The sequence below is a fragment of the Panthera onca genome, chromosome A2, assembly GCF_046562875.1.
Source record: "Panthera onca isolate mPanOnc1 chromosome A2, mPanOnc1 haplotype 2, whole genome shotgun sequence".
Lineage (NCBI taxonomy): Eukaryota > Metazoa > Chordata > Mammalia > Carnivora > Felidae > Panthera > Panthera onca.
This window is the reverse complement of record NC_138340.1, coordinates 6516394-6531075: the sequence shown is the minus strand read 5'-3', so window position 1 is coordinate 6531075 and position 14682 is coordinate 6516394. Positions and strand designations below refer to the sequence as shown.

General features: G+C 49.0%; 1 protein-coding gene across 5 annotated transcripts in view; it reads right to left on the bottom strand.

Moving 5' to 3' along the window:
- Positions 1-238: 238 nt before the first annotated feature.
- INSR (insulin receptor) overlaps positions 239-14682 on the bottom strand; it is a 138004-nt gene continuing 123560 nt past the window's right edge. For 3 of the 5 annotated variants that reach the window (XM_060630132.3, XM_060630137.3, XM_060630134.3), the window contains 8 exons: positions 14323-14425; positions 12968-13035; positions 10778-11022; positions 9732-9842; positions 9481-9640; positions 7972-8101; positions 7517-7651; positions 239-5176 (listed from right to left, as the gene is read on the bottom strand). In XM_060630132.3, coding sequence (XP_060486115.1) covers positions 4822-5176; positions 7517-7651; positions 7972-8101; positions 9481-9640; positions 9732-9842; positions 10778-11022; positions 12968-13035; positions 14323-14425 — 1307 coding nt within the window. In that variant the 3' untranslated portion in view covers positions 239-4821. The remainder of the gene's footprint in view (positions 5177-7516; positions 7652-7971; positions 8102-9480; positions 9641-9731; positions 9843-10777; positions 11023-12967; positions 13036-14322; positions 14426-14682) is intronic. The other 2 variants (XM_060630133.3, XM_060630136.3) reach the window with 1 other exon arrangement.

The following is a 14682-nucleotide window of genomic DNA, read 5'->3' as shown; positions in this document are numbered from 1 at the left end:
TGGAAATAGTTCAATATTTAAACCACCAGTTCAAGCATACAGGTATGTACCAGCAGATCAGCCCTGATTGTAACAATATTTAACCTCCCGCTTCATTGTTCTGAAGAAACAATGAAGGTTTGTTCCCTCTGAAGACAGATACCCGTGATTTCCAGATTTCCCTTAACACAGCCCACCCCACAGCCACGAGCCCACACAGTTCGCAGGTCCCTGCTCGAACACCACACAAAAACAAGAATATTCTCCGATAATTTATTCAGAATTTTCATATAAACAGGTAATTATCCCATATTTTACATGCAGAGCAATTTCAATATTCAAAGAAAAAGGCATATTCTGTACATGGCGCTACTTGGCTCTTGTAGGAAAACATTGAAAAAATAATAATTGAGCTTTTGGTGGGTTTTGTGTTTCTGAGTTGTTTTCCCCATAAGCTGAGGCACATTTGATCCTGTGCAGCTGACAGCGGATGGAAAGTGTCTGCGGCTGACACGCAGGGCCAGGACCCCCCGAGGCACAAAAAGTAGAGAGACTAAACAAGCCATTCCTGAATGTGTGCATAGACACACACTTGTCTTGGACATTGTTCCTTCCTTCTCAAAGGGGACAAAGAGCCTCAGATTCGTGATCTGGTTTTTAACAAGGACTTTTAGGGTCCACACCCGAGTAAGAATTTGGCTGGAGGTTGGTTCTGGACCCTGACTGGTATGAGGTGACAGTGAGCTCACAAAGTTAACGTTTCCCTCTGCTTCTGGGGGACCCCTCAGGAAACATTCACCTTCAGCTGTAGCCCCTGAAAGTCCATGATATTCTTTCATGTGTTTGAAAGAACAAATCAGCATTTGTTCTTTCCATTTCAACCTCACCTCTGGTGTAAATCAATAGTCTAAACAACCTTCTGGAAGGTCTTCTGAAGGGACACCATTCTATGTGCACCATTTATACACAATCAGCATTTCCCTGTTCCCCCCATCGAACAAAACCGTAATTTCTGAAGAGCCCGAGGTGTCAAGGGCTCACCAAGTGGCATCCAGAAGACATTTAACCCCAAATTTCCACCCACCATGAAGTAGAAAAATGATTGTCACTGGAACTACAGCACATCCACGAACTACTCAGATGGCTGGCATGGGCCATGCTCTGATAGCATTCCTGCCCACTGCCCACTGTTACGACAGCTACGAATTAACACCTCCCAACTCAACCAGCACATTTTATGGCAGATTGTCTGCTCTGGTGGGAGATAGTGGAAGATTTGTCCATCAATTGGCAGCAGTCTCCAATGATCACAGGATTGTATGTGCAGACCCTTGCATCAATTCCCACATTTTCTCTGTTGTGCTCAATATCTCTCCACGAGAACCAGCAGCATTCCTCCCTACTAGCTTGACATTACAGGAAAGCACCAAGGACAGCTCCCAGAATACAAACGTTTCCAGACGTGTGCTTGACATCACTGGTCCCGGGAGAAAGTAATGTGCTTGCTATTCTCCTCCCGGAAGAAGAAACTACTCTGTCGATTATGCCACATTAATGAAAAGGATTTTAATAATAATGAGACATCTTTAAAAACAAACAACAGAAAGTACCCATCTAAGCTGGCTTTGTTGCTCTTTTTAGAGCCCGTCACTACAACACTGCCAGGTCAATCATGACTTTCTAGGACCAAAGTTGTTGTTAGACACAACACTGTGTGATGAAAAAGGTTTATGACCCAATGGCTGCTTTCTCTTCTCACTGCGGTGGCAGAGACAAACTAAAAGAAATAGGTGATATCCCATTTGTGCAGGTGAGCCCAGCATTCTCACACAGGGGTCCAAGGTTCTGTGGCTAAAAAATATACTCAGCATGCTGGTAGATTTGGGATTGGAATTTCTCTACAGTCCCCTTTTCCACTCGGAGGATAGAGACGCTGCATTGGGTATTTGTGTGTGAGGTGCCCACAGTGCAATTTGTTCCACTTCCCCAAAGCATCTGAGCTTCAAAGGAGTAGGAAGAAGCCATGGAGAGTCCAGGGCACCTCGGTGCTCACTGCAGGGGGATGCAGTAGGGCAGCGGGGATGCTAGCTTTGCACCAAAACCTATCTTCGCCCCAGCAGGAGACGGAGTATTCTCTCCTCACCAAAGGAAGCTAGCTCAGGCCTGGGCACCCCACACATCAGATACGTCATGAGGACCTGAAATTTCAGTTCATGTTTGGAAGCATGGTGCCAGTGGATGGAGGATCAAAAAAGTGGGGAAGATTGAACTCAGAGAAGACTATTATCAGCCAGAAAAAGGATCTATGCTCACACGAAAGCCACACTTTATCCCAACTCCCTCCCTCAAAATTCTTACTGGTCCCTGGCATTTGGAATCAGCTGATACAGATTTTCTCTGATTCAGATTGGATCCAGGCAGAATTCTGAAGTCTCAAAGATGTCCATTATCGAACCACATCTTAATGATACACTGAGGTAGACTGTGCTGGAAAAAAAAAAAAAATCATTACCCCACATTCACCTGTTTATTTCTCGTTGATAAAAATTTACATGCACTCCATTTTTTACGAAAGTGATTTTTACAGTGATTTTTATATATTAAAATAAATAATTTCCCCCTAATATAAGAAAACCTTTCTGAATTAGAAAAATGTGAAAATTGTTGCTAGTGTCATATACGGCCACTACAAATTTACTAGGAAAAGAACAAAATACCTAGGTCTATGTATTTTTAATTTACGTACAGACCCTCTTATATGTACAAAATACATTTGGCGAAAATAATTTCTGTTCTCTTGTTCCTTATACCCAACCAATCATTGAGGCTCCCCAGAAATATTTCATGTGCTGTGATTTCTCAAATCATATAAATAAGATAGTAATAGGCAATTGGGATTTGTGTCTACCTGTGTTCTTAACCAAGAATTGAGAAGGTTCAGAGGTCGCCATTGTCTCTATCCTGTTCTTAAGCCCACAACTTTTAAGAGAAGGGGAGAAGGAAGCAATCGAAAACTCATGAGCAAATGCTCTCAGGGATAACCCGTGGGTGACGATTTTGATGAACCAAAGTAATGAGTTCACCATGTTCTTTATTTGAGCAGCTGTGATTCTTTCCCCAAAGGGAAGAAACTGAATTCACGCCCACTCGGAAGTTCTTGGTGGCGCGACGATCCTTAGCGGTTTCTCCTCCAGACTCTACTCTCTTGGGGACTGCGACATCATAAGCACCTGAGAGTTCTGCTCAGGCCCCACACCTGGCCCAGCTGAGGTCACTGGGTGCAGAGCAGCTTCTGGGAGGTCAACTCTGAGGACAGCTGGATGCCCTGAGGGTGGAGGCGACCGACAGGTGCATCTCGCTTCATATTGCTTAGTGTTCTCAAAGTCCATCTGGGCTGTCGCACTTTGGGATTTGATTTTGTTGTTTGCACAGTAATCATAGGATGTGCACACCCAGTTGAGGAAGCGTGCGAGGTACACACAAGGAACCAAAAGATCCAAGAGCCACAAGTGTGTCTGAAGGCAGGACTCAGCTCCAGGCGCCTACCAGCTTACCCAAGCAGAAAACGAGCCATCCACCAAACCCAATCACCCACACCCATGGCCTCACGATGTCCAAAAGGGTTAGCAGCTAATGTGGCTTTATTCCCAGAAAAATGGATGCCTTTAAGACCAAACAAATCAGCCACTGGTGCCTCGCTCCCCCTCTGCACACAGGCAGATCAACCAAGCAACCCACAAGCCCTCCCCTCCCCGCCCCCCCCCCCGCCCCCCGGGAAACAGTTAATAACTTATGAGGCTGATGCTGGAGATTTTTTTAAAAATTAAATATGTTACAAATATATTCTCAAAACTCTTAATCACCTTAGTTCTTTTTTTTTTTTTTTTCTTTTTCTTTTTTTATGTCCTAGCTTTGTTTGGTCTTGAAAAGATCCACTATCACTCCAAACTACTCCCTTGGCTCCCGGAAAACATTTTTCACCAAAGTTAAGGGAGAAAAGACTCCTGAGACTAGGCTTGGGGCAGAAAAATCTGTGGAGGGCACAGTCTCCCAGTAAATAAGAAGGAAGGAGATGGGAGGGATCAGGAGCTCGAGAAGAGCAGACCCCCCAAAGCGTCAACGCGGCATGAATACTCTGTGCGCGTGCGCACACACACACACATACGCACACCAGCCATATCTAGCCTGGACACACACACACACACGCACGCACGTGGACACACGTGAACCACACACCGGGACTGCAGATTCTTATCAAAAGTATAAAAGCAGTAGCTATTGGTCAATTTGAGGAACTGATTTTGTGAAGAAGAAGAAGAAGAAGAAGAAAAAAAAAAAATCCTTCAGCCTGGATGAGAAGACTCTTCCCGAAGCCCACTCCGTAAAGTCTGAGATTCTACTGGAACAGAGTGGGTTTTTTTTTTCTTTCTTTCTTTCAAACTTTTGTTCCACAAACAAGTTTTATGCTTTATACTGTAGCTCAGACACCAGAAAAAAAAAAAAGAAGAAGAAGAAGATTTTTAAAAACAAGTCCTTGCTTTCAATCTACTTGAAAAAATAGTAACATTCTGGCTTAAAACCGCAGTTGCCTGTAGGGACAGCAGCCGAGGAAACCCCTTCTCCTCTAGGGTCACAGTTAAATTCTCTGACAGCTAGTCAACTTGGCAATCAAACAAATGTGTTTTAAGTCATCAATGAACAGCAATGGATAGCAATGATCTCTGAGCTCCGTGTGATGCTGTGGCAGATTCATAGGAGAATCCTGAGTTTTCTGGAGGCCTTCAAACCAGAGGAAAGTGAACCAGAGGGGTTTGGAGAACCCCTCCCCCAAAACAGGCGCCGTTAGGAAGGATTCGACCTCGGCAGGGTCAGAATCCGTCCGTTTTTCTTGCCCCCGTTCATGTGGGTGTAGGGGATGTGGTCCTCGTAGTTCCGCTTGAGGCCCAGCGAGGACACTCCATCCCGGCCCCCGGCCTCTTCCCTCTGTGAGTGTGAGGCCCGATCCAGGGGGACACTCTCCATGTCCTCAAACTCCATTTCCAACTCCTCACTCTCAGGCGCCTTGTTCTCCTCGCTGTGGAAGAAGGAAACTTCCGGAAAGCTGGGGTGCAGGTCGTCCTTGAGCAGGTCAACGATCTCCAGGAAGGTGGGCCGCATCTTGGGATTGAACTGCCAGCACATGTGCATCAGGTCGGTGCTGCAGGACAGAGGGACGCGTCAGGAAGGAGTCCGGGGGATCCAGCCATGCAATCCCCACTACCCCCCTTGTCCCGGCGGGCCGCCCCCACAGATGACAAGTACCAGCACCAGACGGTGGCCACCAGCGCAGGCAACAGTCAAGACAGAAACAGCATTTCTACCGATGCTAAAAAAAATGGTTTTGGAAAGACAGCCAAAGGGGCTGCCTCATTCCCAGGGCAGATCAAGAAGGGCCCCTTCTGACACAGCCACACGTTGAACAAGGTTTATAAATTTTATACGTTCCTGGTTTTTGTAAACTTTAATTTCTACTGGGGCTGCTTGAAAGGCTTCCCTGTGCCAGTAGGCAATCTTTCTAGGGCCAGAGATCCCTCAGGATCTAGATGCTTGAGGCCTGATGGGGCATCAGGAGGACCAGCCGTAAGCAGCCATCCTGCAGGCCCAGCACTCACGCGCTCCAGGGCGGTAGCAGGGGGGGTTACAACCTGACTCAGCCAAGGGCAGGTGCCGAGGGCCTGGGATTTCCATTTTACCTCTTCCTTGCCCCGCTGTAATTTCTAAGGCAGGGGTTGGCAAATTTCCACCCGCGGACTAAATGTGGCCCCCTGAAGTGTTTTTGTAAATAAAGTTTTATTGGCACACAGCCACACCTGTTCATTTACGTACTGTTGATGGCTGCCTTCAGTCTATACGCAGAGCTGAGTAGCTGCCACAGAGGGCCACACAGCCCACAAAGCTGAAAATATTTACAATATGGCCCTTTGTAGAGAGTCTGTGGACCTCTACCCTAGGGCCTACTCGATTTCCCTGGTCCTGGAACTACAGCCAGCTGCTTACTGGCATGACTTAGTGAAGGACTTTCATGAAGCAACGTCTAGAAATACTTTGCTCAGAGTTTCTGAACAACTCTGCCTCGTATTCTTTTTCCTATGAGGTCCCTTGCAACTGGGTTTTCTAAATTAACGTCATTTTCTTCGGGGGATGAAGTGTCAAAATAGCCTTTCCCCCTTCAGGAGGGAAAACTTTTTCCAAAGAAACACTAATAAAGGACTTTATATTTAATAAATGTTCATTGTCGAAATAAAACACCAAAACATAGAGAAAATACAGCTTACATACAACTTCCCTTCAGATCTAACCTCATTTTTCTATCTGAAGACATTTAGAAGCGTAATATATACTTTTTACCCTTGATATTTAACATAGGCTTATTCACCAAGTTATAAAATATTTTCATAAAATACGTTGAAATATTTTCAACGTATTTTATTTTGGAAAAATAATATTTTGCAAATTTCGTTTGAGATTTCAATGGCTACATCATCTTAATTTATAAATTTACTTGGCAATTCTCATATTGTTGGGTATTTAGATCATGTCAATTTTTTTTTGAGACTTTAAAAAAACATTGCTTTGAGTAGCTGTTAACAACAGGGGGGTAAGAATGATTATCACCAAACTGTTGTCAGCCCTGAGTATTAAAACTCTCTTTTCTTAGGGGCACCCGGGTGCCTCAGTTGGTTAAGCATCCGACTTCGGCTCGGGTCATGATCTTGCAGTTTGTGAGTTTGAGCCCCACCCTGGGCTCTCTGCTGTCAGCATAGAGCCTGCTTCGGATCCTCTGTCCCCTTCTCTCTCTGCCCTCCCCCCACTGGTTCTCTCTCTCAAAATAAATAAATTAACTTAAAAAAAAAAAAACCTCTTTCTTTCCTCCTTTCTTCCTTCCTTTTTTTGCTAACTTAGGAAGACGGTATTTCATTTTACTTTATGTTTCTTGGACTCTAAGTGAGGAAGGACAAGTTTGCAAGTGTTTAAATGGCTTGTGCATGTGTGTTGTCCATTTGGTCCCCTAACAAACATTTACTATTTCTTTTCAGCAAAAAAATGTAAAACAAAAACTGGGGAGTATTGGGGAGATACATAACACATATCCCTAGAACCCAAAATAATTTTAATGTTTATGCTTAGGATTTGTTTTTTTTCCCCATTCTATAGAGGTGTAATTGACATGCAATATTGTATTCATCTCCTGACAACCCGGTAAGTATATAAATAGACAGTTAAACATAAATACGCCACCCCAGCCACCCAGTTTCCTTCTCCCGTGGTAACCACTGAGGTGGGGTTTCTTGTAGAACCTTCCACACACATGATAGGCAAGAAAGCATACCTGTGAAGGTGTGACATGCAAACATGAGCACATATGTAGATACAACGTGCAAAAAAGTGCCCGTGCCCAGACACAGTGTGCAAACACAACCACCTGTGTAGACATATGACAGCGAACCAAAGGGCACTAATGCCTTTTTAAGGAAGAGCCCGGACGCTGCACACTTACACTCTCTCCGGACAGTTGTCAGGTTGGTCCAAATATCCTCCGTCCATGACAAATTTCAACACCTGTTCATTAGACAGGCCTTGGTAAGGTTGTTCCGCCAAGCTGGTGATTTCCCAAAGGACCACACCAAAGGACCTGCCAATGACAGTTGAACGTAGTAACAAAGAAGCCATTAAAACACACACACACACACACCCCTTCTTAGTCTACTAGAATGTGGTTGGCCAGTTCATTCAACAATTCATGCTGCATCCAGAAACGTCTACATTAGTCTCAGTCGGAACACAGGTAGCTGTGCAAGCGTCCTCAGACATGACATCCCCTTCGTTTTCTTGATTACGAGGCTACGAGGAAGGCAGGCTTTAACGGGCCCCCCGCTTGCTGGTCACACACAGGGAACGACCCGGGATTCGGGCCCAGCGTTCTGTCTGCCGATCCGTGCGTGCACGACTCACCACATGTCAGAAGAAGTGGTGAAGACCCCGTCCTTCAGGGATTCCGGTGCCATCCACCGCACGGGGAGCAGACCCTTGCCTCCTTTCCGGTAGTAATCCGTTTCATAGATGTCTCTGGTCATTCCGAAGTCTGACAACAAATGGTTCAACATCGTCTTAACTTTCAGCCTGCAGCCCAGGCGTCTCCACCCTCAGGGCCCCACGCCTCGAAGAGCCCGCAGATGGGCTCACCTGTCCCAGGTGTGGGCTCACCTGCGTGGCGGCCAAATCCATCGAGAATGGATTCTGAGGGTACTTATGGGGATGTGGAGGGAAAGGATGGGCCGCCACGTAAGGGAAGGAAACGGAAGCACCAAGTGGTAAGGAAGCAATGTTCCGGCCCGCAGCCTGGGAATCCTGTTTCTAGCAGCACTTCCTTCCCACCCACGACCTTGCAGGCTTCCCAAACTGAAGCTTTGAGTCTCTGCAGCCAACCTTCTATTCTCCACTAGATGTGGCTCCACCGCTACCCAGTGCCCAGCTCAAAACCCAGGGTCGGGTCCTCTTTTGACCCACCCCCTTTCCTTACACCCACATCTAAGACACATCTAAGTCCTGCCCACTCTCCTCCCACATTCCCCTCTAGTCAAGCTATTCTTCTCCATCACTCCGGCCCCACCCAGGCCCACGGCCACCTCTCCCCTGCAGGACCTTCCCTCCATCTGGACCCTGGCAGCTCACTGCCCAAGAAAAGCTACATAAGGAGGATCACGCTGTTCCTTGCTTTCCGTGGCTAATGGGGGACGAGGTCTTTCGGGACTATAAGCAGAATGACATCACTTCCAGCTTCCCTTGCTGATATAAGATAACGTCTTTGGGGATCGTAAGTAGACTTGTGTTACTTCTTGCCTTCTAGCCTCCCTCCCCGGGTCTGGCTCCTGCCCCTCTCCCTCACCTCACATCTCACGCTGCTCTACTCCCCTCTACATTCCTTTTATTCCTATCACATCAGCCATCCTTCCGGCCTCCTGGCCTCACATTTGCCAGAACTCCCCCTGGCGTGCTGTCACTCAGGTCAATTCATCCTGCAAGTTTTGGCTGAAACGCTGCCTCCCTACAGAGAGAGGCCTCTCCTCGCTATCATTAATTTGATAAAATCATATTTATTTTATCATCAAATAAAGAAAGCTCTTTACTTCTTTAGGCTTCATTATCTTGTTTATAAAAGCATTCTCTTACGGTTCCTACTGGTGCGGGTAAAGACTGCATGCCGAGGGCAGAAAACTCGTGGTGACTTATCCACCATCACACCTCTCGGCTCCTGGTGCGGTGGCTTCCACCAACAGGGAACACGAATATTATCCAGAGCCGTAAATGAGCAAGTTCACGAGCAAATGCGGTTCCATTACAGTTTGAGGTTCAAGCCCGCCCTCTTTGCGCTATTGGAAAAGACTGTTCAGTCTAGACAACTCCTTCCAAAAATCAAACTGGGCCTGGGCCCCGTGTCTCAAAGCAGAAAGCCGGACGCACCTCCAATTTTGACGGTGAAGTCGTGGGCCACCATGCAATTTCGAGCTGCGAGATCCCGGTGCACAAACTTCTTGGCATTCAGGTACGCCATCCCGTCGGCGATCTCCGCCGCCATCTGAATCATCTCTTGCAGAGTAGGGGGAGGGCGGCCAGGGTTATTCTGAGAATCGAAACATGGGGTCGTGTGTTCAGCAACGTGGGCTCCTGCGGCCGGGAGCGGGTGCCCTGCCGGGTCCCCAGAGGCAGCTCACCTCAGCCTCCGGCCGCAGGGAGCGGAGGTAGCTCTTCAGGTCTCCGTGAACCATCAGCTCCATCACCACCAGCGTCGGCTGGCCTTTGGACACCACCCCTAGGAGGCGGACCTGTGGAGCAGGTGCAGCACGTGGTAGGGTGAGGGTCTGGGGGAAGGTGTCCACTCGTCAAGGTGGCGCACAGCACCCTGTGTGGTGAGCCCTGGTCTGTCTGGCTCAAATGCCAGGGTCAATGCCTTGCTGGGACAGGGGAGTCGGAGGAAGGAGGGAGAATTCGGGACTCAGGGTCTGGTGGGTGGGGGAGCAGACAGACATGCCTACAGAGAGCAACATCCGACACAGACACTTGGATATCTCCTTGGTGTCTCTGAACACATAAGGCACGTTCCCATCTCGAAGCCTTTGCACCTGCTGTTCCCTCTGCCTGGCTCTCTGTGCCCTAACAGGTCCACATGGCTCAGTCCCTCCATCCTTAAGTCTTGGCGCAAATACACCTTTTCCCAGTCCTGAATTCCCAGTCCCCTGACTCTGCTCTCTTGTTCCATTCTGCCATAGCATCAGCCCCCAATGTCTTCCCTAAGGAACTTAGCGGTTTTAGGGTCTGCCTCCGTGGCTGTACAGGAAGCTCCATCAGGGCGGGAATCCGATGCATCAAAGAGACGAGAAATGAGGCTTAGCACACAGCCGATCCCCTTAGCACTAGGCTCCAGGAGAAGGTAAGTGGGAAAGGGTAGGCAGGGATGGGGTGAACACTCATGTGTTTAAGGGTTATAAAGGAGCCAGGAAGAGGGAAGAGACAACATTCTGGAAAGCAATGGGATGAGTCTGGCTCCAGGCAAGGTGGGAGAGGATGAGATTAGAGGAGGGACAAGGAGGGGGGCCCTCCCCCACACCTTGAGGATACTGCAGAGTGGGGGACAGGCAGGGTCCACACCTAGGGTCCTCCCACCCCGTGCAGGAGGAGGAGGAGGGACAGGGGAGCTGGAACAGGGGAGCTGGCACCAGAGGAAGCCTCTGTCTGCTCTGGGGGCAAACGCAGGACTCACCACGTGATGACAGGTGAAGCCCTTCATGACTGAGGCCTCGTTGAGAAACTCGATCCTCTCTCGCAGACTGGCGGACTCGTTGACCGTCTTCACCGCCACGCGGGTCTCCGCCTCGCCCTTGACGATGTCCCTGGCATTGCCCTCGTACACCATGCCGAAGGAGCCCTGCCCCAGCTCGCGCAGGAGAGTGATCTTCTCCCGAGGCACCTCCCACTCGTCCGGCACATACACAGAGCAGGGAAACACTACTCCTCACTTATCTACACAGCATCCTTGACAGACCCCTGGGGGCCCCCCAGCCAACCACCCACCTGAGCACCCCTGGCAAACGTTCGTTAAGTGATTTCTGCGGTCCAGAACCTGTGCCAGGCCCCGGGCGTAGAGCCGAGAACAGGACAGGTGTGGGTCCCTGCCCTCACAGGGGGGGACAGCAGAGGCTTGGGAAGGAGCCACTGTCGGCCCAGGGTCCTGGCCAGTAAGTGCCACACCGAGCCTGCCTCCACATCCTTTCTGTCTGATCTCAGAGCCTCCTGGGTCGGAGGCTGTGGTCTCTGCAAAGGGCCAAGGGGATGGGGACAACTCCGCCTGCCAACCACTGGCATGTGAATGAACCCATCCAGGACCACCCAGCACCAGCTGATCCCCAGGCAGGCTGCAGCCATGTGAACGAGCCCGGATGAGATCAAAGGATTTGCCCAGCTGATCAGATCACAGGTGGCGGACCCACCAAAAACTGTGTGCTAATAAAGGGAGGTCGTCTTAAGTCACTAGAGCTGGGGTGGTTTGTTACACAACAAACGATTTGCAGATGAATGCACAAAGACCTCATAAGAAAAGCCGAAATGGTTCCTGCGTCCCCTGCACCCGTTACAGGCTGAATACACCCATTACTTCATTCCTGGAGGGAAGCAGGGCGGTAGGGTGGAGAGGCAGCCCTGAGGTTCAGCTTCCCCACCTCCGGTGTGCGGTAACAATGCCGTCACCCGCGTTCGTTCCCTCCCGCTCCCGTTCCCCCGCCACAGTTCCATGACCACTACGTTCTCTGTCGTGATGCTTTGGCATCTAGGCCCTCGATGGCCCTAAAGGGGCTGCCCCTGCCCAGGGCAGCCAGTTCCTAGAGACAGTAAGTGACCTGCCAGTGAGTATACCTTCTGTATGCAAAACAACTAATCCAGAGCCCAAACCATAACCCCTCCCTCTGTGGGGCCCGCACCCTCTGGGCTCTATCCCCTTCCCCTGATCACCCAGGGCCAGGCCCTACACCCCAGAACCCACGGAAATCATTCAAACTAGCCAATCCTCAGTCTTCCCCTGCCTTGCCACGCCTCCCCAAGAAACCACAATAACAGTTCTTGTCCGCATTCCTTCCATGCTCCCTCTGCCTCCTGCCCGACCCTGGGGCTCCCCTGTGTGGTACTGCCCCCCCTCTGTGCATGTCTTATCAGATCTGATTAAAACAAATCCTGGGGATCCTTAAAAGCATCACCCCTGTATCCCAAGGCAGTAGTATCCTTGGGATCATCGACAGCGCTCATGCCTTGAAAGTCACTTTTTCTGCTTTTTGCTGCATGAAGCACTTTGGAAACTTGTCCTGCGGCAGATGCTTTCCCCTCTGATGGAACAAGCAAGCCTCATCTCTAGGGGCTGCCCGATGCCCTTTGGTACAATCAAGGGAAACACAGGTGTCGGTCCTACGCGACTACCAGCATCAGCATCACATCTGTGTTCAGGTGCCACCAATGGCAGATGTGTCCCTGCCACACATACAGCCTCCTGTTCACCCCATTTTATCCTTCATTCTTGTCTTCCCCACCCCCTGACCCCCAGTGTCTCACTCTGGCTTCCGACTCCCACCTGCCAGTTTGGACGGCAAGTCCGTACATGGCTCTCTGGCTCTGACCCTCGGCGCGGTCTCGGGCACAGGCCGCAGATGCCACAACCCCACAGCTGGGGCACCAGATTCTCAGCCTCCCAGCCCCGCTAGATCAGCCCATCCAACAGGCGCCAGACAGCAGGTGTCCGGCTCCTCCCAGCATCGGGGTCTCCGCAGCCAGGGACAGGTCTCCAGTGAGCGAGAGGGCTCATCTCAGCCTCCCAGGGTATCAACCCCCGACTTCCACTGGACAGTAATGGGAAAGGGCACCGAAAGGCAAGATTCCGGCCACCCAGAGGTCAGGGGATGGTACTCACCATCACTGGCACTGAGGTACTCAGGGTTTGAAGAAGCATACAGCGGCCCCAGTGGCCCATCCGGCTGCCTGGAAGGGAAAAAGGAAGACATTCCAGCTTGGTATTCTCACGAGGCCCTGGGTCACTCGCAAGGGGGTTACGAGCTCCCCAGGGCAAACAGCAACCCTTACCAGCAGCATCCGTGTAATAATCCTGGATACAGCCTGGGGTTATGAACGGAAGCCCATCAGATGGCTACTGAAGTGCATCAACATAGAACCATAAGCTGTAACTCATGGGTGTCCGTGGGACACCCAAGAGCCACTCACCCGTTGCTGTTCTCATCCCAGCTCACGAGAAACAAGTGTTACATTTTCAGGAAATTTGAGAGCAGGTTGTTAATACAGCCATCATTTAAAGTTACAGGGCACAGGTTTACAATGAAATAAAATGGTATCAAAAGCAAACTCACCATTTCCTCATTATCTTACTATCATTCATGACCATCTGGAGCTTGAAATTGGCCACGGTAGGAATATTTACATGATAGAAACAGGAATGATACAAACCAAGACTTGATCTATTGTTCTGTTGTTTGTGCAGGCTTAAGAAAGTGATGGCAAAAATGTTACCAATGCAGATTAAGCTTCAAAGTCTGTCAGCACTGGGGTGCCTGGGTGGCTCAGTCGGTTGAGCATCCGACTTCAGCTCAGGTTGTGACCTCTCTCGGTTCGTGAGTTCAAGCCCCTTGTCAGGCTCTGTGCTGACAGCTCAGAGCCAGGAGACTGCTTCGGATTCTGTGTCTCCCTCTCTCTCTCTGCCCCTTCCCAGCTCACTCTCTCTCTCTGTCTCTCTCAAAAATAAATGAACATTTAAAAATTAAAATTAAAACAAAAAAAGTCTGTCATCTCCACAGCCATGATATTGCAAACAGAAAAAAAAAACAAAACTTAAGAAAATGTTCCTCTGTATTTATGAATTATTACCTGATTGACTGAAGTCACTTGTTCATTGATGAACCCATACACCTTATCTCATTTTTACCTTTCTCTTTAATGAAAACAAAATATCAACCAACATCCAGGTTGGAACTATACTCATTCATCACTTGCAACCATAGGTAGGCTATAGATACAAAGGTTCAGGGGGAAAAAGTCAACCAAAACATTTGGTGAGAATCAACCAGCTAGAGGGAATTTACGGTAACAAGCAATGTATATTGTATTATGATCACTACCTGTAAATTGCATGCTATGCACATCCCTATGACAGTAAAACTTATAATAAACTTAGATATAGCTCTCTCTGTATCTAGGCACACTTTCTTTTTTGGAGAGCCAGTTTTTAACCATTTACCAGCACACCATTGTACCCACCTCTTTCTCAGGAATAGATAAATACTTCCAATCACAACACTGAAGAGAAAGACAAAGATGAGAGGCCCGATGATAATTTTTGCAATGTTCGATGGGACATCTACTGAAATAGAGTAAGAAAATATATGTTTCGCACCAAAATGTATTCACATCACAAATCACACCTATGCCTGTAATGGCGGGCCACACACACCTGCCCCCTCTCTTGTCCCCGAGCCTCTCTGCTGGTCTCCTGGGCCGTTCTTTTCCAGTCATCTTGAATCACCAGTTGGCTCCATGGGCCTGGGCAGTGGGCTCAGAGGCCCTGACCTCCAGACCACTGCCTTCTCCCTCCCCCCCCAGCCCAGGGCCAGCTTCACA